General features: G+C 37.9%; 1 protein-coding gene across 1 annotated transcript in view; it reads left to right on the forward strand.

Annotated features, from left to right (window-relative positions):
• The window catches only part of NPAS3 (neuronal PAS domain protein 3), a gene marked incomplete at its 5' end in the record, with an annotated part of 867,539 nt that overhangs the window by 418,647 nt on the left and 421,004 nt on the right, over positions 1 to 27,888 (forward strand). Inside the window, one exon of the mRNA XM_011941876.1 lies at positions 11,786 to 11,862. Within this exon, the coding sequence (XP_011797266.1) occupies positions 11,786 to 11,862 (77 nt within the window). The remainder of the gene's footprint in view (positions 1 to 11,785; positions 11,863 to 27,888) is intronic.

Raw genomic sequence — 27,888 nt, forward strand, 5'->3', positions numbered from 1 at the left:
AGCTCCACCTCCCGGGTTCACGCCATTCTCCTGCCTCAGCCTCCCAAGTAGCTGGGACTACAGGCGCCTGCCACCATGCCCGACTGATTTTTGTATTTTTGTAGAGATGGAGTTTCACCATGTTGGCCAGGATGGTCTCGACCTCTTGACCTCATGATCTGCCTGCCTCGGCCTCCCAAAGTGCTGAGATTCCAGGTGTGAGCCACCGCGCCCAGCCAACCATTACTTTTTTACAGTTTGTATTTCTCTCTCCTGAGTCTCTAAGTTCCTTGAGGGTACTGGTTCCCCGTCATTTCGTGAACCTGAGAAGTTTCTCTCATCTCAGGGCCTTTATATTTTCTCTTCCCTTCACCTGGACATCATGTCCCTCTATTCCTATTATATCCTTGGAGAGGCTTTCCTTGATCTTCCATGGAATACAGAAATCTCTGTCCCTTCTTTTCCCTTCCCCTTTTAAAACTGTTCCTTCATACTGCTGCTTAGATGGAGATGTGCATGTGTTGTTGCTGTTATTGTTGTCATCTGGCTCCCCACTAGAATGCCAGGCCCATTTGTCTGTCTCCTTTGTTCCCTCTTTGGTGGTCCATGGCCTGGCACTTAGTAGGCCCTCAATGGATCTTTAGATGAATGGTTGAATTATATCCTTTTTAACTAACAGTGCCTGGCACTGAGTAAGCACTTAGTAAAGTTTTATTAAAATAGGAAATACAGAGTATACATTGAACCGTGGTTAAATAAGTTCCCATTGCCTGAACTTGCCACACTGAAGAGACCATTGGCTTCCTGGAAAAGAGAAGCAAGACAGCTGGAAAACAAATAAAAATGACTGGCTAGTGGCAAAGTCCGTTCTCATCAGAATTCTAGTTCAGTTATTCAGTTCAAATTTTTGGCAAGTGATGCAGATTCTTTTTCAGAAAATGTTGATTGATTGCACAGTTGTACCCACTTCATTTGCAAACCTTCATTATCTCTTTTTCCTTTCCTCCCTCTGTCTGCATTTAGAAGGGGAGGAGCAGTATATAATTCCACAAGGCAGTTTTTGTGAATAAACCAACTAACTGGCTGCTGCTTTCAGTCCCACAGTCTCCTCACAGAATACAAGTATCTGACTTAGTTGTGCATTCTCTCTTGACTGGATCTCCTTGCATTCATTCATTTGAGTATTCATTTGATTACTTACTCATTCACTCAGTGAATCAGTTGTTCAGTCCCACTGATGACACAGGGCATCTGTGGGTGCTTGGTTCTTGTCTAAAGCAAGAGTTCTTGACTTGGGGTCTATGTCTGTGTTTCAGAAGCTCTCTGGAATTTTTGTAATTGCATATGCAAAATTTTATGTTTAAATATTGTCTTATGAAGAGGGTTTGCTTAAACAGCCCTGTTATTCAAAGAAAGAAACATATTAAGAACCTCTAATAGAGAAAGGCTTGAACTCAGCCTTGAGTCTAAATAACAGGTCTTCAAGTTAAGTGTTTTTTCCTTAATTCATTGTATGGTGGTGATAAGTATAAAAATACTGCTTAGATATGTTCTTGATTCTAGGTCTGACAGCCTTATAAGCCTGTTTACTAATCTGCACCCTCCAAATTGTGCTCATCTTTCTTATTTTCTAACTTTCCCTGAATCATTGCCTCTGTAGGTATCCAACAGTCAGGCAGCAAGGGTGATGCAGACCTTGATCAGCTAACATAAGTAAGACCTAGCTCCTGCGTAGTTACCATTGAAAATTGTGTGGGCTTTTGTTTATGTGAAATTAGAGGGAAGATGGTGGGGTTGTAAGAGCTGATTTCAGTTTGCAGTGGTGGTGGCTATGTACATTTATCTCATCAAGTTATGTCTGAGGCATTCAGCATCTTAAAACGAATGCCAATTACTGCTGGAATAGGGCATGAGTGAATCCTTCAAAAGAAAATTCAGTGGGCAGTTGCTGACACTCAGTGAATTGCTGGCTCTTTGCCCAAGTGTGTGTGAAATGTTTGCACTGGTTTGAGGCCCTGATTGCAGTTGGCTCGCAGGGTTTGTGGTGACACTATAGATTTGATAGCATGCTGCAGGAAAGGCAGGAGCTGGTGACAACATACAGGGGAAAAAATTTATAATATTCCTGTTAAAATTGGGATAAAGATAGTTGTTGAGAAAAGTCATCTTTGGCCCAGCCTCTGCTTTTCACAACAAAGAGGAGAGAGCTGACATGTGCTGAGCGCTCCTGTGGGCTGGGCACTGTGCTCTAGAGTGTTCGCTCATTCACAAGTATTTATTGTGTGCCTTCTGCATTCTGGGCCCAATTCTAAATGCTGGGTCTCAGCAAAGCACAAAATGATTCCTCTGGCTTGGAAAGGTAATATGCTAGTGGGAGAGACAACACTATGCAAATAAGCTGCAGGAGAACAAATTAAATCGGGGCGGGGCATGTCACCTGTTCTCACAACTGCTGTAAGAGGCATTAACCCTTTTGACAGAATGAGAAATTGAGGTCCGTGGAACCTAATTTGTCTAAGACCACCCAGCTAATTAGAGAAAAATGGAGGATTTAAAAATTGGTCTGCCAGACTCTAGAACCCCAATCCTTTCCTCTGTGCACAGTTGTCTCCCCATCATGTGACCCCTCCCATTGAGCTCCTCCCAGCAGAGAGGACAAACACATCCTGGAAATGTATCAGATATTCTACAGTAAGTGACTTGAATCACAGAAGTGCCCTTCAGAGCACAGAGGTGACACAATAGTCTGGCTGGTGACTCGGTTGCCCAGCACGATGCCAAGCCAGATGCTGTGATACAGGTGTACATGTCAGGGTTTTCATCTAAGCAGTGGTGTTTAGGTGGAGGGGGAGAGAGAATTGTAAAGTTGGGGTTTTTGGACAGTGCCGAATGAACATTGGTTTGTGAGTTGTAATTACGCGACTGTTAAGCAGTATTGAGCCCCAAGAAGGCACTGTGGAGTGGGGTCCCAGTCCCTCAAGTTTCTAAGAATATGACAGTCCATCATTGTTGCAGCTTAAGAGAAAGCAAGTTGGCGTGGGCAGGATGATGCGCCTGGAACACGCATGTGTAGCTATGTTAACATGCTTTTGCCCTTGCCTTCATGTCTTATCAGTAGATCCCAGGGTCCTGGCCATGATAGTGCACTGTTCATGTAATTTCACTCCGTACTCCTGTTCTGGCAGTACCTTACTCTGAGGCCTTCCCTGACTCCACCTTTCCCCACCTCCATCCTGAGTTGAGAGTTGTACTTGTATTGAATATTGTTCATTTGCTTATATGTCAGTGTCCCACTAGACTCTGATCATCTGGAGGGCTGGGAGGTGCCTTTTCATTGTTATATTCCCTGACACAATGTCCAGCACAGATAGAGGATCAACAAATAGTTCCCATGGATACTTTTAGCTTTCTTCTGCCAATGTATCTAGAAGTGGAAATAGGAGCCTGGCTTATATCCCTAGCACTTTGATCAATGGGGTTAATACCTTCCGTATTATAAGGCCTCACTACATTTTGGATGAGTAAATGTAATTCCATAGCTTGAGACTGTTGAGCTTTGGAAATTGATCGGAGTGACCTTTCAATAGCAGGTGCTGTTATAAGCAGAGTCTTGTGTCCCTTGGGACAATACCCCACTGCTTCACAGAACTCTTTATGTTGACTCTTCTTTTGGCAGGAAACAAGTTACTGAGCATGATGCCAAGCACTGATGTGGCCCAAAAGCTAAAGAGAGACAGTGAGAGAGAGAGAAAGAGAGAGAGAGGATGACTAAATATATGAATGGAGGAACAGGAGAGAGAAGAGGGAGAAGGCAAGAGACCTTGTGTTCTTTCTCCCACAGAAACACAAGCTGTTTCCTGCAGAATCAACGTTAGCTCCCTGTCGTATCAGTGGCCTACGAAGGCGTAGAGGGTGAATGGAGCATTAGACTGGAAGTAATAAGGTTGTGCCTGACTTACCTCAGTATTTGTAGCAGATGTTACAAATGTCATAACACGAAGCTTTGGGATCCGACTGAAAACTAAAAAATCGAGATACCAGATGTGGACGTCTTCCTTTTACCAGCAAGTGCAACTGACACTGCACAATTTCAGTGGTAATCTCCACCCCCTTCCTACTGGGTGGAATCATGCCATAACTGTTTGCTTGCTGCTGAGGTCAGAGGAGGTAACAGCAGTAAAGCGGCACTCATTGGAAAGGCTTTTAAGACAGTTTGCAAAATGAAAGTGTAATCATCCTTTCCTCCCTCGAGGGAGTGTACCAAATCTAACCCTCATTAAAAATTTAACTGCTCAAAAAAAAAAAAAAAATTAAGTGTATTTGTAGGGAAGATAATTTCTACCAATGAAAAGTCAAGTATTAAACTTGCGAAGTCAGTGCTGTATTCACATCCCAAATTTGATATGTTCTCTTTATCCCTCCCTTTGAGAGCCGTTATCAGAGAGCTCATGGTGTCTTTCTGTGAACCGTGGGCTTAATTCATGAGAGACACATGGTATCCCTCCTGACATACGTACAGTAGGTGTTTTGTAGAGGAAAGTGTTCACTGAAAGAAGAAGAATTTAAACAACAGGAGCAGTTCAAAGCTAGAACCTGCAGATTGTACTCAGAAAGCAGGGCACCTTCTTACATCAGGAATGTGTTCGGACTTGGAGCCTGGACAGGGATCTGTGCTGCCCATTCTGCATGGCCCACTGGCCTCCTCTGACACACAGGTCTGCCTCAACCAGTGGACTGAATCTTTGTCAGCTTCACATCCGGAGTCCCCGCAAAGTGCCTGCCTCAGCCTGAGGCTCAGTACATATTTGCCACCATAGCCCTGACACCAGAAGAAATTAGTTTCTGTCTTCTTGGTCTGTTCACGTTAGATTAAAAATCAAGACTCGCTAGCCCTCAAAGATCCTCCTATTCTATATTCTTTATTCTGAAGTCACGTTATAACTGTCTCACTCCCCAAACTTCCCCAAGTTGGGTGGTGGGAGCAGGAGGGGGGTGGTGGATACACCCCAGCATACTCCGTATCTCTGCTGGGAATCTAAAGATAGGAATTAATTTTGGGGATGATCTAATTTTTTACCTTTTATTTATTTTGTAAAGAAAAAGAGGAAACTCTCATTTCTTTCACTATTCTTAAAGTAATAGTTAACTTTAAGCTTTACATCCAAAAGCAATCCCTGTGACATCAAGTGGTTGAACCCAATAAATGCTTAGAAAAGCCTTGGATGTTTTTTAAGTTGTTAAGGACTAAAGTCCAAAAAAAAAAAAGTACTATCTCTTTGTAATCATTGTTCTTCTGGAATAATTAAGCAAGTTAAATTGGAATGATTTTGTAATAACTACCATTTTTTTTTAAATTAGAAAGAGCACTTTTGGAGTCTCAGGTACGTCAGGGATGTCCTCTTCTTTTAGGCCAGTCCACTCCTCAGGACCCCTTGCATCTCTTGAGGATTTCCCTCATGTACCCCACTCCCCACGCTTCAGCCCAGGCTGTGGATCATGCCTGCATTTTCCTGAGGTTCTGTCCTCCGAGACGTTGACTGTCAGATGTTGAACCTCATTCCCTCAAGTGCTGTCACTCCAAACAGCAGCTTAACCTACTGCCTTAAGGATTTCATTGTCAAGGGGAAGTGGGGTTCTCTCATGAAGAATGTTAATCACCCCATATGTAGACCATGTGAGGGACATACAGTAGTTCCTATAGTAACTACCAGATTGTTGGAGAAAGGCCATTTCCCCCTTTTCCAGCTACAGAAGGAGAAATATCTGCCTAGGAATTCTCATTTCCCTCAATGGAAAAGAAAGGTGGGTGGGCAAAGTGAACCTTTAAAATGGAAACTTTGTACTAAGAGGTTCCTGTAATTTTTGCTGACCAAATATACAAAAACGTTTTCAAGACTTACTACAGTGATATTTGGTTGCTATTTCACATTTAGAGGACTATGCCATTTTAGTGTAGAAAATGATAAACATACTCAAAAATCATATGAATACTATTTAGTTCTCAAGAAGATGAGAAGTGCATAGTAAACACTCCCTTGACTAAACAGATCAATCAGACATTGTATGTTTTCCCCTTAGTTCTTTAATAGTTGAAGCCATATAAATATACTTCTTTAAGAAAAGCAGACATGGTTTCTTTTTCCCAAAAGCAGTTCATTTATAAGTATTAAAACTTACACAGTCACATGGTCCCTAATTATTTTACCTAATGCAGTCAACCCATACTTAAATGGTGGAAGATATTTAAATATGTGTTTCATCAAAAAATTTTGGATCATCATAAGACTTCTTAAAGTTTCAATTGCATTGGATTAAGTATTCTTTTTTGTCTAAATTGGTGGTCTAACATGTTAGTAGGTCTAAGGAATTATGAAGATAGATTTTTTGTTTTTAAAAATCCCCTAAATAGGAATTTAAAAATAAACCCAAAGTGTACTACTCCTGAATACATGAGTTTTTTTCTAGTATTTGTTATCAAATATGTGATTAATCATGTGCCCAATTAACAATGTGTGTCCCTATTTCTCTTCTACAGTCATCATTTATCCTATATTTTAATAGTAGACACTAATCTTGATGAAAGTACACTGAAAGAGCACTGTTATTCTTTGTTTTCATTATATATATTTCATATATATGTTTTCATATATATATGAAAACAAATAACAGAGCATCATATATATATATATTGATATTGCATGAAATGATATTGCATGAAAACTTCACATACAATGCTTTCAACAACAGAATTTCAGTTGTCATGTTGCTATATGGGTTAAGCTGGTACCCAGTGTTATTTCAGTTTCTTCTCCAAACCTGAAAATCTCCCGGTGTCTAAGGCATGCACAAACACTGAGGAGTTTTGTATTGAAAGAATACAATTTGTGAAACATGGACCTCACAGAAGGCAGAGTGGTGAGGGCCAGTTTCAGAATAAAGACTTAGCTTATATTACATGCAAACTGAGAAATTTTAATTTTGATAGGGAAACAGATACACACACTCATACATACCTCCTGAACTTCTGGGGCTCCTGGGAAAACCCTCCCTGGCTTCTTTGGCCCTACAGTGAGGAAGGCTAATTGAGATTCTTCAAGGGAAATCCCTTTCGTTTTCTTTATAGCCATGGAAAGACTCATTAAGCATTCTATATTCCATTCTTTCTCAGCTCCTGACTTTGCTCAGCCAAAGCCCAGGGAGTCAGTGTCCAGGGATTCCATTAAGCACGCCCTTTAGTGCTCCCTTCCTCCAGACTCTGTGTGGGAACAGATCCTTGCCCCTTAGATGAAGGATTCGGAGGGTAGCTCTCAGGAGTAACTGGGCATGAAGCCTGCCTTTTTGCCAGGCGTTCCTGAGATACTACCTGCTGAACTATAAGACTACATTTGCCCGTGATGCCGTACTGCCCTCCACCTTTTGGGGGAGGATAAGAAACATTATCTTGTTCTCCAAACAAGATACCTCTGAAACGATCTTTCCTATCCACCAGTGGCTGCCTTGGCCTAATGAAACAATCCATTGGAAACCCTGCCTCGCGGTGTCACACTGCTCTTCACTTCAGAATACCTTCTTCAAGGGATCCCTCCAATAGCAAGCCCCTCTGTGGCTCTCTGCCTGTGGTCCACCTTCCCATTGTGAACCATGCTGGCAAGGAGCTGGGGTTATGAAGGGAAAGGGCAGGGCACAAGGCAAGTAGGGCTCGTGACTTTTCCCCTTTCATTATGTGTGTCCACCGAGCTGTCCTTCTTCTGTTTTGTAATGGGTTCTTCCATGGCAAGCTGACCTTTCGGCTGAATAGGTCAAACTCCCACTGAGCGCTAATCCTCAGCCCTCCTCACGTGAGTACCTCCCCTGAGGTGAGGAGACCGGTTAGGAATATGACTGGGAGGGCCTGGTGTATTCCCCAAAGAAGGGTTGCCTTTTACTGCACTGAATTAATTGTCAAAGACCACCGTGTGAGATTATGCTGAAGGATCCAGATTAGAACTTTTCTGCTGACATTGTGGAGAGGCAAAACTAATTTTTCAGATACATGTTTTAGACTGTGGTTCCCCTGTGTATCTTCTCCTTTTTAATGAGAGAAAGGCCAAATGCACAGTCTTAGTGATTCATCAGATCATTTTGGATTTCTGAGACAATCAGAATTTTCCTAGTTGATTTTTTAAAAAACAAATAAACCCTTCTCCGTATATTTCTCTTCCATTTAAAGTCTCTTAAAATTCTAGGTGTTTTATTTTTAACCGTTGTAAAACATGAAATAGTAGAGTTGTAGTGTGTGTTGATAATTATATACCAGACCTAGTTTTGTTTTGTTTTAAATGTCATTAAAAATTTTTTGGACTATTTGTTAGGTTTTGTAACACTAGTTACCTTATAGTAGCTAGAAATTTTCAACATCAAGTAGGCATTTAGTGCATGTTGAATTGAATTTTAAGTTGAATTCCTATGGCTTGGGCTTTCTATTTTATACTAGTTTGTATAAGCTGTTCAACTCCTGTAGCTCTTATGTCTCACTCTCAGTGAGCTGGTAACGTAATCTTCACAGACAAGCGGTTGCACATTCCATTTATTTAGCAATGCCCCCTGCGCGCGCGCGCGCGTGTGTGTGTATAGGTTAATTTTTTTAGTGTTCTTTAAATTTCAGAAAATAGTCTTTTAGTTGAACAAACAAATAAATGAAATATGTTAGTAGATCAGTTGAAACAGTGACCCATTCCGCAATAATAAGTGTACAGTATGTCTGGGCTACCAGATGGTTTTAGTCACTGTCAATTTCCAAAATACAGAAATCTGAGAGAGCTTCATAAACAATGTATTACTTTTTTGAGGATGACAGATCCCATTGAGGAAATGCTCCTTTAGTTTGTTTTAGATCATTAGTGATACTGTATAAACATAATGAGATTAACACGGAGAAACAAAGTACCTGTGTTTGCAGTATTCTTGAGTTATCAGATTATTGTCTCAGTTCTCAAAATGCCAAATGTGATAGGATAAGTGCAAGATAAAAAGTACATATTTAACATCTATTCAGTTAGCATTAATGCTCAAGTTAAAGCTGGGCTCCTACCAGGGGCAATGGGCTCCTGTTTAACATATTTATGTTGGTTGTAAAATTAGGAACTGTCATTACAGCCCACATCACCTGCGTAAGTGCAAAACATATAAATCAAGAGAAGTTCCGGTGACATAAAAATGCCATTGAGTAGAATAGCATGAAACTACTTGCAAGATACTTGTATATTATGCTAGCGTGTATGGGGGTGCACGCTCAGATTTCTAGGGGGTTTGGAGAACAAAGAATAACTATACAGATAGAACTCATGGATGAAGACGTTTCCTCAGAGCACAGCCTGAACCCTAGTGGAGAAACGGCAGGAAAAGAAAGGCCATCAATAGCCAGACTTGAATAAACCCCCACACAAGACAACAGCCGCTATGCTTTCAGAAGGCATTTGAGCAGCTTTATGTTGTTACTGGAGCTTTCATCTTGGGCCTCCTAAGTGAGTGAACTTTTCTGTGATGTTTTAGGGTTCCTTATAATCTGGTGGCTGTTATTCCCTTGGCCCCCTCATAATCCAGTTCTTTGTAGAATGATTTCTGTTACCTAAAATTGGGCCTTTTTTTTTTTTTTTTTTTTTTTTTTTGGTGAGGTGTCGTGATTTATTTTGAACTTTGTAATTAGAGGCCCTGAAGTGCCCCCCCACAATTATGAGCTATTAATAAGGAGCTTTCTGAATCCTAATTACTGCCTCAAAAACAGAGTGGACACTTGAGAAGTTTTTCAACTCCCCCGCTTCTCCCTCCCAAAAGCTACCCACCCCCATAATCTAAAAAAAAAAAAAGGCTGCAGATTTTATTCATGTGGGATCATTCACACCAAGCTACCATAATGTGCAATTAACACTCTAGAAACTGAAAACAGTATTCAGCAAGACAGCTGCATTATCAAAAATGCCAAAGGAGTTTTGAAGGGAGTAATGTGCATGTTAGAATAGGAAATTAATCAGAAATGTGCACACCCACATACACACAGTAGTACTGTCTTAAGTATATCTGAATATTAAAATTGTAAAAACCCTATGTCTATATTTATAATAAAGATTAATCTCAGCATAGTAAACTGATTTTTCTGTTTTAAGATTTTTAGTTGTGTGTTTTGCTTCTGAAGCAAATGAGGAGGCTGGAGTAGAGATCTCTAAGATCCCTTCCAGCTGGAATATTCTTTTGATAATAATCACTCTTCAATTATATTTTATAAATTTTCCCATTGAAAAAAATGCCTCTGTTATTTTTCTCTTGTCAGTAATAATGATACTTAACACACACGCGTTTTCACAGTGCCTTGCAGACATTGCAGACACAAACTCACATTTGCAGGGGTGAACTCCCTACTTTGCATAGCACAATAATCACAAGTGCATTTATATTATAATCCCTACTAAGCTATGGAGCCAACTGACCAACTTAGTAACTGAAATGCAACAGAATTATCCCAGCAGTATTTCACTGGAATTTTCTTGTCAACTAGCTGAAAGTGTTTCTAGAAGTAAGAAAGCAGGGGATTTTGATTTTATTTCCAGTTAGTAGTATCTGGGCTTGAGAGAGCAGAGGTTTGTAATAAAATTTTCAAGAAAAGCAGGAAGATATGGGGAATTTACTTGTTAGAAATGTAGAAATCATCTGAATATTTTCTTTCATAAATCAGTGTAAAGAGAATGGATTTTTTATGATGTCCTCACTTCTGATTTCTGTATGTTACTTCCCCTTTTGTGTATAAATTTGTTTTGACCACAATGCATCCCTGGAGTCTCTCTGAATCTTCTGTGATTCTGGGGACTGCTTGATCTGTGAATAGTTCATTGCTCAATTACACTCCGTTAAATTGAAAAAAAAAGAAAAAATAGGCAGAAGAACAGGTTTAAAACAAATTGGCACACCACGTTAAAAAAAAAAAAACATAAACAGATGACACTCAATTCTGAATTCCGCAGTTATTATGCATTAAACCCACTTTTGTTAAGGATTATGAGGACTCCTTGTGTGGTAGGCATCTGCAGGCAAAGCATGTGAAGCTTGCCTGGAAGAGGACTGAGTCCTTAGTGAGAAAACAGGAGTGTTCGGGAACTCCAGATAAGAAACTGTCACTGTCCTGGTGAGGCACATGCTGGCCAAGGATCTACCTGGGCTTCTTGTCAGTCCTATAGGAATAGTTACACATGAATATGCAGTAAATGTGAAATCCAGCCATCTCAGGATGCTTAACACTAGTGCAAATGATCATGAATGAGAATGTCTTATCCAATATGTTGTGCTGATTACATTGTGATGAAGTTATTGCATTAGAAAATACAGAAAGTTTCCTGTTTGTTTTTTTCTAGCCTAGAAGATGCAAGCAGTTTAGTTTTCTCTGGGGTGGGGTTGGGGGGAGATAAGGCAGTATGCAGATGCTTAAAAAAATCAATACCTTAATTTTAAGAAAAATAGTGTATTAATTTATTTTAAAGGAACCTGAACATTGACATGTTTTTATTCCGGTATAGGGAAAACCATCCAAAAGGAAAATGTTTAAAGTCTGAATGTATTTTTTTTTTTGATGTTTCTAGAAGTCAATATTCTAGGTTGAAAATTCAACCTAGGCTATTTTATGCTTAGACAACTCAGAACTAAAATTAATACTGGGTGGTGGTTCAGATCTCGTTGTTATACTAGTCAATGATGCCATTCAAGAGAAGCTAAGCTGAAGGTAGGAATCAGAGCTCCAACTTAATTGTTCTGTTTTCTTTCTTTTTCTTTTAAGTTATAGGTGCACAGCGAAGGAGAAGCCCCAGTGCACTAGCCATTGAAGTATTTGAAGCACATTTGGGAAGTCACATTTTGCAGGTACTTTTAAAACAAAAAGAAACTTGCTTATATTTTACTAAGAAAAAAACCATATGTTTAGTCTTTTTTTAAAAAGAAAAATTTTTTAAATGTCAGCTGTATATTTGACTGTTGTGATTTTATCTTGGAATTCCGAAATTCTTATGAGTTTATTTTTTTCTTTTTAGAAAGCCATCCTTTGAGAGAATGTTAATGAGAAAGGGAGGGCAAGTATTATTTGTGCTGAAATAATTTAGATGAATTGCACTATTTAGTTGATGTGCAATGTGTAGTAACTGGCTGTTCCCAGAATGGTTGTGTGCGTGCCGTATTTGTAAGTGGATCTATGTGTGCGTCTTTGGAGCTATATATTGTTTTTGGAAGAGCAAAGTTTCGTTGTGAAAGTACTGTGATTTTTTTTGTGTCGCCAAATTTCAGTTCTTTGCTTGAGTTCGTATTTGTGAGTGCTTCCAATCTTAATGTTTGCCTCCCCAAATTAGAAAATTTCTCAGGGTAAAATATAGTATATTTAAAAATACTAGTAAAAGGAGACAAATAATAATTGATTTTGCCAATGAACTTCATGATAAATAAATGCTAAAGGTCACTAGGAAGAAACTGTAGTTACTTAGCCCTAGAGAAAATTCATTGCAAACTCATCATCTTACTTACTCAAAACTTTTTTTTTCACTAAGACTTTGCCATCGATTCAACACTTCTACCTTCAACCATAGATAATTGTGCCACATTGGTCCTGCTCCCAGGATAAATGTTGCCGTGGCCACTTTTTTTGATCAGTGAAAGATAAACCTTTTTACATAGAATTGGAGAAGCAGACAAGTTTGGGATATATAGGCTGCTTACTGTATTTGGAAAAGGTAGCTATGTTTTTCTGAGATAAACTTTGGAGTAAAATAAAAGTATACTCCAGATCCCTGTTCATTCAGAGTTTATAAATAGGGCCTTTATGGTGCTTTCATTTTCTAGGTTGTCAAAAGTAATATTAAATTTAGCATATTATCTTTTAAGTGTGTGCATTAGGAAACTATTATGTGATTCTGCATTAAAAAAAAAAAAGCTCATAGTCAAATCCTGGTGGTTCTCCAAAGCAGTGTCTTTACTGGCAGTTTCAGAATGACCCAACACTTGTTCATAGGATGCATTCTTGGGCCTCGATCTAGACCTACTAAATCAGAGTTTATAGGGTAAAGTCCAGGAATTGGTGGTTTTTAATAGTCTTCTGAGATAATTTTGATGTTCCATCAGGTCTGAGATAGCACCTTGTGCATTTGCAAGTTTAAAGCCCTGAGAAGTCTTACTTTACATTTTTGTTTACTCTTATTTCTCATTTATCCATTAATATCTGTTAATATCCCATAGAACTGATGTTTCTTGAAATATACCTTGGGAATTGCTATTCTATTGTGTACATAAAATTTTGAATTACCTTTGTTGCAACCTAGGATTGGTTTCAAGGATACAGAAAGGATCATATTTCTTTCTAGATCTTCAAATTTTTATTTCCTTTTTTCTTACACATACTTTGTTCAGAATCTCCATTATAGGTTTTGTATGGGCCATGACATATAAATTAGTAGACTCTGATGTGATTCAGGACTATTCCTGTTTCTATTCTGAAGCAGTCAGAAGTTGTTACCTAAGACTTAGTCAATGAAAAATTATTCAGAGACTAGTCCTAGATTATTATCTTCTAAATTCTTTTCTGGAAATCATGACTTCACAGGACTATGAGTAAGGTGTCTCAGTAACTACAAGAATTGAAGACTAACACAAACTTAGGAGTTTGAATCAAACGTAAACTCAGTATAAATATATAATGTCAAATGGCTCTCCCAAACACTAAATCAACATTATACTTCATTGAGAGAGTATAGGATCTAGAATGGGGCTGCAAGCTCGTTCCCATTTTGGGTGGGCCACATTCAGACACCACACTATGGTTGCATCAGCCATCACACCAACCTAGACAGCTGGATGCCATTTGGAGTAGAATAATCAGACTGGTGAGTAAATTAGAAGTCATATTACATGAAGTGTGGCAAAAAGCCTGAGAAAGTTTAGTTTGGAAAACATGACTTAAAAGGGGCATCAATGCCCTCTCTATTTATTTGAAGACTCATTTCCAAAAAAAAAAGGGGGGGGTTAGATATTTTCTGTGTGGCTTCAGAGTATGAGAAGAAAGATAAATGGATGAAAATTTAAAATGTTTAAATTATATCTGTACAAGAAAACTCCTGAATAGGGCTGGTCACACTTGGAATATGTTTGAAGCTGTAGACTTTAAGTAGAAATATAGATGACTTGGTAAAGATGCTTTCAAGAAAGGCATCTAAGCATGATTGCACTATGTCATCTTACAATTGCCATAGGAACTAGAACTTTTGGTATAATTTGATTTTAGTACTAATGGTTATGGAGTGGAAGAACTACTACATAGTGTTCTAAATTAACTACTAGAGTTATAGGCGAGAAGGGATTGGGAACTAGTAGTAACAAGAAGAGCCTCCCCTAAGCTATCATATTAGTTGTTTTGCCTAACTAGCAGGGAAACTTTTGAGCCCATAAGCCCATGTCTGCACCATGTTCAACAATATCGCAATGTTCAGTAAGGATGAGATGACTTCTACATTTTGTTTCAGAAGGGTCCATGGTAGAATCTGGCTGATCCATAAAGACTGGAATGAATTGTCTCTTCCCTTTCCTCCTTCTTACTCTTCCTTCACTTGCAAATAGTTGATAAAAACCTGTATGGTCAACAAAGTATAGGCATGATCTCCAACCTGACAGTTTATAGTCATTTAACACTCCCCTTCATCCCCCACAAGTTTCAAATACTTTGTAAGAATACAGAAGTCACTGTATAATGGCTGCTGTCTTTAAATAGCTTATAGCCATTTAGGGAAAGAGGAGCCAGGAGGTTGCATAAAGTGAGAAACATCACACAGGTCAAGTACTTTGGGGCCACAAAAGAACAAGGTTCTGAACAAGGCCATAAAGCACCAAAGAGGACTTTTCAAAGTTGTTGATGGATGAATAGGAGTTTATTAGGCAAAGAAAATGGAAGAATATTCCAACCAAAGGGTACATCAAACACAAAAGCATGTAAACAAGTAATGATAAATCTTACTTGGGGACTGTTTAGATGTTTGATATGATGACTGCTTCCCATATGCAGTGGGACATATAAGAGATGAAGGAAAAGAGATTATAGGAGCCATATTACCAGGAGGTGTGGACTTGATTCTCCATGAGGAGCCCATGGAGAGGGCTTTTATGCAGGAGTGACAGCAGAACAGTTTGGTTTATTTCTGGAGTTATTATCAAAATACAACGTCTAGGAAGTCTCTGAGTTGTAAGACACTGATATAAAGAGACCGTTCAGGAAATTGTTACCAGAGTTCAAGAAGATGAAGATCTTTTGCAAGATAGTACTGTGTGAATGAAGAGGCAGCTGTGGAATTGAGATAGAATCATTAGCACGTGGTCAATAATTAGAGGTGAAAGGCTAGAGAATGACAGGATTTAATTATCACCACAAGTTTTCTAGCTTGGCTACTAGCTGTCTGACTGTACTACCTGAGAAATCTAGAGGGATGGTCTCTTAAATAGCCAAGTTGATATGAGGTAGGCACTTGGAAACCTAGGTCCTATTTCTGCAGAGCAATTCTCAGGCTAGATCTAGAATTACTGATCACTGGTGTATGGATGAATGATAGTTCACATTAAGAATGGGTTATAGACCTATGGAAATGATGTGGAGCAAAGAGAGGGTTAAGGAGAGCCCACCCTGGGGTATGTCTTCATTTAAGAGGCCAGTAGACATGAGAAAGGAATGGACAGAAAGAAAAAGCAAGCCACAGGATTTGATTTTGTTAAAGGAAGGAATATTAATAATGTCAAGGTAGCTGAGGATAAATCCTTTAGTAGGGCAAATCCTGAAGAGATGTCATAGGTTTTGTGGATTGAAACAGTTGCCGTGCGAGTAAGTGTAGAAGACAGACCTAAAGAGCAATAGGAGGTAAAGGAGAAGAATCTGAGTGTTCATGGTAAAGGAAGGGTACGAAATGAGAAGTTATCATCAAGAGAAATTTGTGTTTTTCATGTGGTGAGAGTATGTTTATATGTCTGAGATTTATGGGATCAAGCATTTTGTGCATATTGGAAAAGAGATGAAAAACTAACTCTTGGCCAATTATATGCTCTTTAGCAATCTCCTTTAAAAATCAATATCTCGTGGTCATGGCTGTGCTGAGAAAGGATTGGTTTTCATTATTATTAATGGCTAAATGCTATTCTATACTATGGATGTATCATAATTTATGTAACCATTTTCCTGCTATTGAGTATTTTGATTACATCTAAAAATTTTCATATCTAATGCAGATACCAACGTGTATGTATGTGTATAAATGCAAAGAGAAGATAAAATATTGAAAAACATATTTTCTAAAAAGAAAAACCTAGTCTGGATGGATTTCAGCTTAAATATAATGAATTTTTACTGTGTACTAAGTTTCAGGTACTGTGTTAAGTACTCTTATACCATCGAGTGCTCATGATATAGACCTATGAAATAGGTGCTATGATTATGTGCATCTTAAAATTGAGTAAACTAAGATTCTAAAAACTTCAGTAACTAAAGCTTACAATGTCTGTTTAGGTAACAGAGTTGAATTTGAACCCAGGATGGTAACACTAGGGTTATAACACTTTGCAAAAAATGATAAGAGCATTTTAAAAGACAATGGTAATAAGAGGAAACAATTAAGACACTTACAGTTGGAGTAAACAGGCTTCAGTAACTAATTGAATTTGGAAACTAAAGTAGAGGTCAGTTCCAAATACCAGTGTGGAGTTCAGAAAATGCCTGTGACTTCACTACATCAGGTACCAAAGCTTCCCTGCTGCCTGTGCCCCAGTGATGTTTCATTGAAGTGCATACTACGTGCCCCTTGGTGTAGAGGATTTGAGAGTAAGGGGTAAGACAGACGCCTTAATTTTTGGTGTGCCCATTATCTGAATGTATATGTAGTGTGTCTCTGCTGTGCATATCTAATTAGCCATATATTCTCATAGGGAAAAGAAAGTTTGGTGGGATCCCTTAAAATTTGACTACTTTTCCACTGATAGGGAGAAAAAAATAAACGTAATGGTGATTTTATCAATGTAAAATCATGTATTACAAAGCCAATTTTCAATACCAGTGTATGTAGGTAGGGCCAAGGCCCCGGCTGTGTATTGTGAAACTCTGGGGCCTCCATTCACAAAGCAGTCTCACTGCTGACTGTGACCAATATTATAGTCTCAGTAAACCTATAGCTATTTCAGGCATTAATCTTAGGACAGCAGCATCTTCTCCAGGAGGGTTGAGGGTTCAAGGGATGTCAGCCTTGTAGTGACATCCAAATCAACACATTCTAGTTCACTAAATTCTTCTCCGATTTTTATAAATTAGATAAAGAATGGGAAGTCAAGGGGTAACGACTGGGATTTATGCATTTCGTGGCAGGCTCAGTAAAAATCCAAGAACTTGAGAAGATCATTATGTGGGATCTTTCCTGGAAAGTATACGTGATTAAGTACAAATATGGTTCCTGCTTTCAGCATTCTCTTAGGGCATTATATTGTTCCCACTTCACAACTTCTTTAATATGAAAAAAATATGCATGGTATTTATTGTTACTTTTCCAATATAAGGACCAGATAGGATATTTGTATTTTACCTTATTGAAGTTATCAAAACACAAAATGGTAGCAAATACTATCTTCATAAGTCATAAAATTAACTACTGGAATGACTTTCCCTTAGGTGCCAGATTTATGAATGGAATGTTTTAGTGCTTTAATAATGTTTTACCCTCAGCAGAAAGGTTTAAGTTTCTTTCATTTTGTAAATAATGCTTACATAATTGTTATATAAAGTTGCAATATTGTTTTTGCAAACTCCATAATAATCTGCTTTACTCACATCACAGGTGTTAAACAAGTTAAACCTAGTACATGGAAATTTTTAAGGTTTATGTTTGTATTCATTGTCAGCATACTATATTGAACTATGTGTGTGTGATACTATGTAAAATACATGTCATTACTAAGAACTATCATGTACTTATAATTGAAAGATAGTCTTTATTCATAACTCATTTTGGATCATAAAAGTAAGTTTTGTGAGTTGGATAAGTACCAACATGTTTGTACATAACTAATAGAGAAATGCATTTATTATTTAAACTAAGTATTGAGAGAATAGAAAGAATGTTCTGTAAGAAATGCCCTAAATTAAAGTAATGGTAGAAATAGAGTATCCATGTATCAATTTTGTGCTTGGCCATATTAGGTAAACCCTCTTGTGTCTATGTCATTGACCCCACATTATTTCTGGCCATAAAGGAATTTTTATATTACTTTTAGAACATTCAAACCCCAATCTGAAAGAGAATTCCATGAGCATACTCTCAGAGGGGACGGAGTAAGAGCCTCCAAGAACATTCTAAGATTATGACCCCTGAGGTTCTGTGACTGGGAGTAGATCAGAAAAGGCTGGGTAGGGTGGTTGCATGATTGCCTGATCTTCCTCAACGTAAGTGAGGGAATGATTGTTTTTGCAAGGATCATTTATTAGTAAAATAACCCTCGAGTCCAGGACACAAATGTGGCCTGTGGTAATAACCTTAGCAGAACAGTTTTGTTAAGGTATACATTTTCTAAAAATGATGGAGAAGAAGGGATCCCATCGTAGTGATTTTCTATTTGTTAGTCAAAGTAACCAAAGATTTGTGTGGATGAGATGGATAATGTTATCAGCCTCAGTGAGCTGCCAGATTTCGTACATGTGGTTTTTCATTTCCTCAACACCTTTAACTGTGGAATACAGGGTAGAATTACGCCTCAAATAAGAGAAGAAACTGTCTTTTACAGAGGCTGTTAAGGATCAGCTTTAGAAGAAAATCAGGTCGAGATTTACTTTTAAATTTCTACATTTCTTCTGTTAATCACACGTTGAAGATTGGTAAAGGGCATATCCTAGAATCATGATTAGTTGGTCCATATAGTCTTTTGGCCCTGCACAGTTGCTGTTGGACAAATGAGAACATATAGATTCTCTATCTACCAAAAGTTAAAAAAAAAAAAATCAGGTTGATGTAATAAAGAAAACAAAACAAATAGTATCTTATTTATATGTTTGTTACTGTTTTAGTATTTCTAGCTACAGTGTCTGTGGTCTCTGGGACCCAGCCAACTGTAGAAGACTGAGTAGAAGATTCTCCTGGGGAAAATATACTGGATTTATAGGCAAAAGGAGCTCTTTATAACAACGTTGGGGTGTGTGGGGGGTAGAGAATGCCAAATCTGCTGATAGACACCTTCTTTAATCTCATATGCCAGAAGAAAATGAAAGATTGACTGGTACAATTCAAACATCTGGGCAAAGGAAAGTGAAAATACCTAAAACAGCTCAAAAGCTAACACAAAGATACAAATGATCATTTATTAAGATGCTGCCTAGCCAAGTCAACATGCCTTTTACATTTGATGGTAGTGTTTTCAAAAGACTTCTGTGAAAGAGTGATACCTTTAAGTCTATTTTCTACTTTATTGATGAGTTAAAATTTCACCCTTATTTTATTGAAATGTGTAAATATACATAAAATGGTCATGTCTAGGAAGTTAAATCTTCTTATTCCTGATGGCTCTTTTTGCTAAAGTGGTATCCTGCTGGACATCAGTGCTGAAGTAAAATAAGATGATTTCAAATAATAGGAGCATTTTGAATTAATTCCTTTAGCTGTGATAGACGAAGGGGAGAAAGTTGAGTGACCCTGTAGTGTCTCTATGATCCAGAATGGTAAGAAAATGTAAAACTAAATATAGAAAAAGAGAAAGTTAGTGAATGTATTTGCATATGCAAATTAGCTTAATTGATACTGCTTGCCTCTACAGGGATTTTTCATTACAAACTGGAGTGCTACATTGTTCAGCTCATATTGAGTAATTTAGTAACTAATGAGACCAGTTTGCACTAATTTGCATATGATAAATGAGCTTAATTGCAGTAAATAACTTGGAGGCATAATTACTTAATTTTCCTGTGTTGCACGGCTTTTAAGTTCACGTATGAACAACTCAAGATAATTTTGCATATTTAAATTAGTTGCTTTTAAATTTTCTTGAACAAAAAAGAGGAACACACCTTATCAATTGAGCTATAAAACAATCAAAAGTAGGGATTGCAGTATTTTTATTTAAAAAGAAAGAATGAAAAAGAAAACTAGAAATTTTAAGTCTGTTGTTCACCTCTCCTATGCCCTAACCTCAAATAAGATATCAGCATTGGCATTTAAGAAAATGTTTTTAAAGTTGAACATTAATTCACAACTTCTATTTGTACGTTGCCTAGGTTTAAACTAAAACATGTGTATGAATGAATCATAAGTTGGAAATAGGGTTTATAAAAGAGATGTGACATGTCCATTATCTAATTTAGCAAACTAACATCAGAGTAGTCAATTGGGTCTACTAGCAATGTGCATTTCATCTAAGTTGCTGAGCTATAATGACGTAAGCATCACTCTGACCCTGGCATTTATTTTCTATCTAGATTAATGTTTCATAGTTATAGAATTGGTTTCGCTGGAGAATCTTATTGTGGTTTGCCAAGAATTATCTCATTGGTCTTCAAGTTATCTCAAGAATGCATGTTTTACCAAAATCTCCATTCTCAAAACAAACATACTGGATCACACAGAGGTTGACTGTAAACCATTTTTTCCCTATATTGTACTGCCTTTGGATGTTAATCCTAAGGGAAAAAAGTATAATTTCTTATACAAAATTAACTTATTAGGCCATATAAAAATCATATTCATGATTTTGAGGAAATATTATATAGTTGTGAGAAAAGTTTAGAACCTGTTATTTAAACAATTATTGCTGCTTTAACTCATTATATATAAAAACTGATGGGCACATTAGGGCTATTTCTTTGTCACAATCTGAAAAAATAGCTCATCAAACTTTTCTCTGAAAAGCTCAAATTCTACTAAATTAAGTATATGCTTTTTTTTTTTTTTTCCCAGAGGTGAGCCAGAACAAGTACTAATACCAGTATATTCGAAGTGTAAAATTTGAGTCCTTCATTTAATAGGTTGTCAGGAAATACCCGGTAAATAAAAGAATGAACAAAGAAATCCTACCTGGCAAGGTCACAGTTAACCTCAGAGCCAGAGCCTTGTCTCAGCTGTATGTTAGCCCGGTTTGTATCCACATTTCCAGACATGGGAGATATGACAGACTCATTACTGCATGGATTTGGGCATCCAGCCAACTCGAGTTTATATCCCCACTTGCTCATTTATTAAGTGTGTGCACTTACAATGGTCTCTTGGCCTCTCTAAGCCTTAGTTTTTTCATCTTTAAAATGGAGAAAATAGTAGTGAAAGTTCTCCTGGCAGGCATATTGTGAGGACTGAACAATATAGTGTACTTGAAAGTGCTTGATACAGAACTTGACATGTAGAACACATTTGAGAAACATCTGCTAGTATTTCTGTCTGTGTGCTGGGTAGTCCAGAATAATGTGCAGGTTTTTAAGACAAATCCTGATGTTTATCAGGAGCGCTATTACTGCGGGAATATAATAACATTATCAATAAAATTCTCTCAGGTTCAAAGCAGGATAAATATTCTTTATTGAACACAACATAAGTTGCTTACATTGGTGTATCTATTTGATAGTTCAGGTTTAGTTCAGAGTAAAAAATTTAAAATTTGGTGATAACAATGTATTTTTACCTTGAGAATGAAAATCCTTCTCTTAAAAACCAAAGAAGTTGTCATAATACTCTCATTGGCAACTTAGAAGGAACTGAAAAAGAAAGAGTTTATAAAGGGACTCCAGAATCAAAGTCTCCTTTGGACTAAAGTGTGACATGCCATTACTCTCTTTATCATACTACATGACCTCCTCAAGTTGCTCAGGAAAAAAAAAAAAAAAAAAAAATGAGAATAAACACCCAATCAGAAATCCAGAAGAGCTAGAAGGTAGAACCAGCCATTGACTGTTGCTATAAATTATGCCGGTGAAACGGTTTAATGCACATATGCTCCTCCTTGTGCGTGTTGCACAAAATCCATCATCTGCCAGGCCAAAAAGTGCACCCTTCCATGTCAGGGTCAGAAGGGAGGACTTCTCAGAAGGATGTTCATAATGATGCCTCTATATGGCAGATACATATCCCTGGGGTTTTTTATTTACCTTGCTAACTTTGATTTGCAGAATAAACATATGTCATCATTCACTGAGAAAGAGTGAGAGAAGTGTGAGGGGAGGGAAGCAGTTTGAGGTAACATTTTGGAGGAAAGCCATGGTATTTGGCCACTTGACTGAAACTAGAGCAATAGTAAATGGGGACTTTCTAGTTACAAAATGAATTACCTCAAGTGGCCAGGATCTAGAAAAGTGAAACAGTAATCTGAAAGTACTAAGCTTCAGTTCAGTAAATATTTACTCCGTGCCTAATTTGCATCAGGGACTGCAGAAAATACTGAGATACGGATAATGAGTCATGGCTTTGCCTCTCAGCATTCCCACTGTGAGTAGAGAGGAACAATAAGAAAACAGACCAATATAGTTCAATGTAACACTCTAGTGGCTTTTAGATCACTTATTCCTGGATTTGAATCTTTGTACTTGGTTATATGAACTTGGGCAATTTATTTGAACTATCTAAGCCTCAGTTTTCTCAACCCCAAATGGAGATGGTAGCAAGTCTTACCTCAAACAGTGTTAGATGAGCTACTACGCATAGATGCCTAGTTTAGATGAGAGACTATACACAGTATTAGCTGAGATATGACACAGACAGCTCAGTGAGCACTCAAGAAAAGTTGGCTGTCACAGAGGCTGAACCCTAGAAGCAACAGGAGGGAATCAGATCACCCAGCCGGGAGCACATCACTTCCTGTGATCACACACACACAGTTCATCTCCTTCACTAATCACACCCACACACATATTCCCCTTTTAAGTTTAGTGTTCCCTGAGGTCAGGACTTCAAGACCAGCCTGACCAACATGGCGAAACCCTATCTCTACTAAAAATACAAAAATTAGCTGGATGTGGTGACATGTGCCTCTAATCGCAGCCACTCGGGAGGCTGAGGTAGAATTGCTTGAACCTGGGAGGCAGAGATTGCAGTGAGCCAAGAGCGTGCCACTGCACTCCAGTCTGGGAGACAGAGAAAGACTCCACCTCAAAAAAATAAAATAAAATAAAATAATAAATTTTATGTTTATGTGGAAGTCCCTTTGGGAATAGTTGGAGAGTCTTCACTTCACAATGACTCAAGCATTCTCTTAGCATAGTCACAAATGGGGGGAGGAAAAAACCCAACAATTTCATTATGATCAGGCAGAATTTGTTTGGGGCATGCTGACATAAAGATTGTTTGCAAGGTATGGGAACGTATCTGTAACTCTTTCTCAGGCACTAAGAATGGCCAAATTATTAGGAGATTAATGTGGAACAGAAAGACAATTATACTACATTTTGAGCATCTCTAGTCTGAAAATTCAAAATCCAGAATGCTTCAAAGGTGAAACTTTTTGAGCGCTGACATGACCACAAGTGGAAAATTCCACACTTGACCTCATGTAATGGGACACAGTCAAAATAAAGTCAAAACTTTTTATGTACACAATTATTAAAAACTGTATAAAATTATCCTTAGGCTATAAGTATAAGGTATATGTGAAACATAAATGAATTTTGTGTTTAGACTTGAGTCTCATCTCCAAAAGATATAATTATGGATATGCAAATACTTCTCTTACCTCTGGTCCCAAGCTTTTTTTTTTTCTTAGAGTTGCTATTTTACCAAGTTTTTTGGTAAAACTTCACAACAATTCTGGTCCCAAGCTTTTTTCCTGAGTTGCTGTTTTACCAAGCTTTTAGGATAAGGGATATTCAACCTGTATCAATTTTCAAAGTTGACAATCATAGGTTATGTGTCAAATATGAATAGTAATAACTTTCTTATTGTGTAGGTATTTATACCTCTCTGGTAATGTGTGTAAATATCTGCAAATCTTTGCAGCTGACTGTGTTCTTTTTGGCTTTAGAGGAGCCCTTGGTGGTAACAGACATCATATTTTTGTTACCAGCATCAGCTTGGAATGACATGGAATAGGGTGACACCAACTGACTACCATTTATCTTGGACCCAAAACTCAGTCAGTATGGCCAGGGTTCCTTTCCCATCTCAGTCTCTAGAACTTTGCAAGCCTTCTAGACTCATTATGGGCTTGAGGAAAGATTGTGAATGGGTGGCTGGGTGATGATAATGCCTTGTTTTTCAAACTAAGTTGATTGCAGACACCAATGAGCTGAGCGTCCTGGACCAGTATTAGTCTGTGGAATACACTTGAGGAAAGTGGCTTAGAAGAATCAAATCAAAATTATTTTAAGATATTAAGATCTCTAAATACAGTAAGAGCCAAACTGAACACATAATTCAACAATTATACTATAATGTCACATCTGTATTCTACTTCACTAGCTTTTTAAAGACAGAAAGATTATTACAGAAGAATCTTAAGTAGTTATCCCTCGTGTGTGTGTGTGTGTGTGTGTCTGGGTGTGTGTAGTCAAATACCTCTTTAAACTGCACAAGGTGGGGGGAAAAAAGAAAATGTTGAAAATAAAAAAAAATACAGATAAGCAAAGAGAAGAAAGTAAAAATTAGGTATCTGACTTTTTGTAAATCAACCAAAATAAAATTCTGACTCTTATCTCTTGAAAACAGTTGTGGAAGGAACAGCTGATTTTAAGAGGTACCTTCCAGTGTACTTCATGGCTGATAGTTGTTTATGAATGGTGTTCTTCTTCTGAGCCTGACCTGCGTAATACTGTACTCATTAAAGAACACAGAAAACCAAGACCTGTGGGCACCAAGCAGTAAGAAAGGCACTGTAGGGATCCTGCTTTGGGGAGGAGGAGTGCAGGGTACAGGACTCGCTACTCGGTTCCATCCTCTCTGAACTGTAGGCATGCACCTGTGGGCAGACCCAGGAGCTGGGTCAGATGCCCTGGTCACCTAGTCTCCAGCTGTTTTTTAATAGTGTTGACTAGCTCCTTGTGAATATCACATTTTGTCAGACATTTGCCAATTCAGGATCTAATGATTTATGATTGCAAGGCAAGTAATCCATGGGACAGTGTTATTTTGTGACAGTGCAATAGAACCCTGTCTAAGAAAAGAAAATGTCATGCCATTTTGCTTTATGTTTATTGTGTATTTGGGAAAAATAAACATTTGGGAGAATTAGTGAAATTATTATAAAATTTGCTGTCTGGATGAACAAAATGTGTGACTAATGGTTGGATTGCCCTCACAGAGAAGCCTAGTTGAATTCCCATGAGGCTAGATAACTGCTGCAGGAATTGTCAGGTCAGTGCAGCTCTTTCCCTCATTTCTAAAGATACAAAAAATGCAGGTGACCCTTTAGGCCACCAGAAAAATGCCCTCTGAAGTAATCCACTATTTTACTTCATTTTAGGTTGATACAATGTTTGAGTAAATTTCATCTGGTATAGAGATTAGACCAAGGGTAGAATTGACCTAAAGAAACAGAAAATTCTTCTTTTTTTTTTTTTTTGTAAGTGGGAAGTCTGCAAGTTCTACATAAATACAAAGGCAAATGATAATATCAATGACTATTTTAATTGCATCTTTAATCCATAAGGATAGTTCAATGACATTTTAAATTATACTTTTAGAATTGTAGTCACATAGGAGATAAAACTCAGTAACTATTTAATAATGCATAGTAAGATCAACTGTATCCTCTCTTGAGATCACATTTAGGTGGACTGAATGTAAAAGTCCAATGCAGAATTTAGACAGCATTTAATCTTCTGGAAGATATTGTTATGTGTTTCTAAATATAAAGTACCCAGGCCTGGTACTTTCAGTTGGTACCTATTATCTCTGCTCAATGATTAGTTTCACTGGATTCACAGCTAAGCTGTGTTATTTTTTTTAACTAGGAACTGGATTGCTGTAGATCAAACTATTTTCAATACTGGAAGGTTACTAATCAGTTTGGGGAATTTATATGACTGATTGGTAACTAATTGCTATCATTTAACCTGGCTTTACCTGCAGACTACGATATAGTTAGGTTGTTTTTGGTGGGGGAAAAGGGATTTGCTTAAGGTCCCACGGCTATGAGTAACTAGCTAGCACAGCTGGGATTCAAACCCTGAGGTGGGAGTGAGAGAGTGACAGAAAGAAATTATAAGGGAAATATTAGGTATTACATTATTTTACAATGGAAGTTTTTCAAGTGAAGTACTTTAAGCTGTGGTTTGAATGGAAACAAGAGGACATGCACTTTTGTTTAATAAAGAAATATTTGCCCTGAGCAGAAGACAACATTTTAAAGCTTGTCATTTCATTCCTGGGAAAGTATTTGAGGAAAATGACATGGCTCAGCCCTGTTTGCTGACCATTTTGTTGTCTCCTGCTGAGACTTGCCATTTCCATAGCCAGTGGGCTGTATTGAATCAGACAGAAGCAATAGGTCATTAACAGACATGGAGACTTGGGGCAGCCTGCAGAGACTGAAAGAGGGGAAAATCATTTGGGGCCACATCAACAAAACTGCATTGAATAGAATCTCATGCAGCTGTGTTTGGGAGGGGGGCAGTTAGCCTGATTTTCAGAGAAACTTAAGAAGCTTTAGAAAGCACAAAGTCATTTTCCCCCCGAAGAGTGTCATGCGTAACATGAAAACAGAGGTGGGGGAGGGTACTCATTTCTACACACTGCGTTTTCTCCTGTTGAAAAATAACTGCTTACAGTTCATTTCGTTGAAAAAAAAATCCAGGTTTTATTTTCTTACTGACACCTCCCGTTAACCTTGACACCTTTAACTCACAACATTAATCCAAAGAGAGATGATATTATTTCAATCAATATCCAAATTATTAGGTGATGTTTCCACAATCTTTGGAGATCCTTCTGGATTACTGCAATTGATAGGTAGGGCTGGGGGGCCAAGTTTTTTCCACTGAGATAGCTACACATTATTTTGGCATTTATGAGGTTATTCATTTTAGAAAGTATATATAACCAGTTTAGCTCTGAAATGCAGACCAGTTTAGCTAGGGCAGGAAAAATACAGACCCTGTTTATTGACATAAAACAAGCATTTATAGCTTGTTTTATATAAGGCTCATCAAATGCAGCTTTGGGGAATATGTAGATATTGTTCCTTCCCTCAAGAACCATATAATGAAGTGTTATATCCTTACCTGGGATAAACGGTGCAAGTGTAGAGACAGGACCTAAAATTCCAATAATTGCACTTACAATTAAGTAAAATTTAGCAAACAGAATATCATTTTCACATTATCCTGTCATTTATATTTTTAAAAATTCCAGCTAGGGATGGTGGATCATACCTGCAATCTCAGAACTTTGGGAGACAGGTGGGAGGATTGCTTGAGCCCAATAGTTTCAGATCAGCCTGGGCAATATGGCATTACCTCATCTCTACAAAATTTTTTAAAAAAATGAGCCAGATATGATAGTGTGTGCCTGTAGTACTAGCTACTTTGGAGGCTGAAGCAAGAAGATTGCTGGAGCCCAGCAGGTTGAGGCTGTAATGAGCCATGTTTGTGCCACTATACTCCAGCCTGTGTGACAGAGCAAAAGACCCTGTCTAAAAAAAAAAAAAAAAAAAAAAAAAAATCACCATTTAGATATACATGCATGTACCCATGTGTGATTTTTTGTGAAAAAATTTCAAAATGGTTTCATGTATGTCTTAGTTTTCCTGTTAGATTGTAAGCAACTTGAAGATGGCTGTCATGTCTTGTTCATCTTCGTGTCTTCCACAGTGTGGTGCTCTCAGTGGGTGCTCATTGCCTTTGTAGAATTGACTTAAATTTGTGCAGATAATGCATATAACTTCTAACAGATTGATTGTTAATTGTCCCATTTGTTTTGGGCAGCATTATTA

The sequence above is a fragment of the Colobus angolensis genome, unplaced genomic scaffold, assembly GCF_000951035.1.
Source record: "Colobus angolensis palliatus isolate OR3802 unplaced genomic scaffold, Cang.pa_1.0 Scaffold202, whole genome shotgun sequence".
NCBI classification, from domain to species: Eukaryota; Metazoa; Chordata; class Mammalia; order Primates; family Cercopithecidae; genus Colobus; species Colobus angolensis.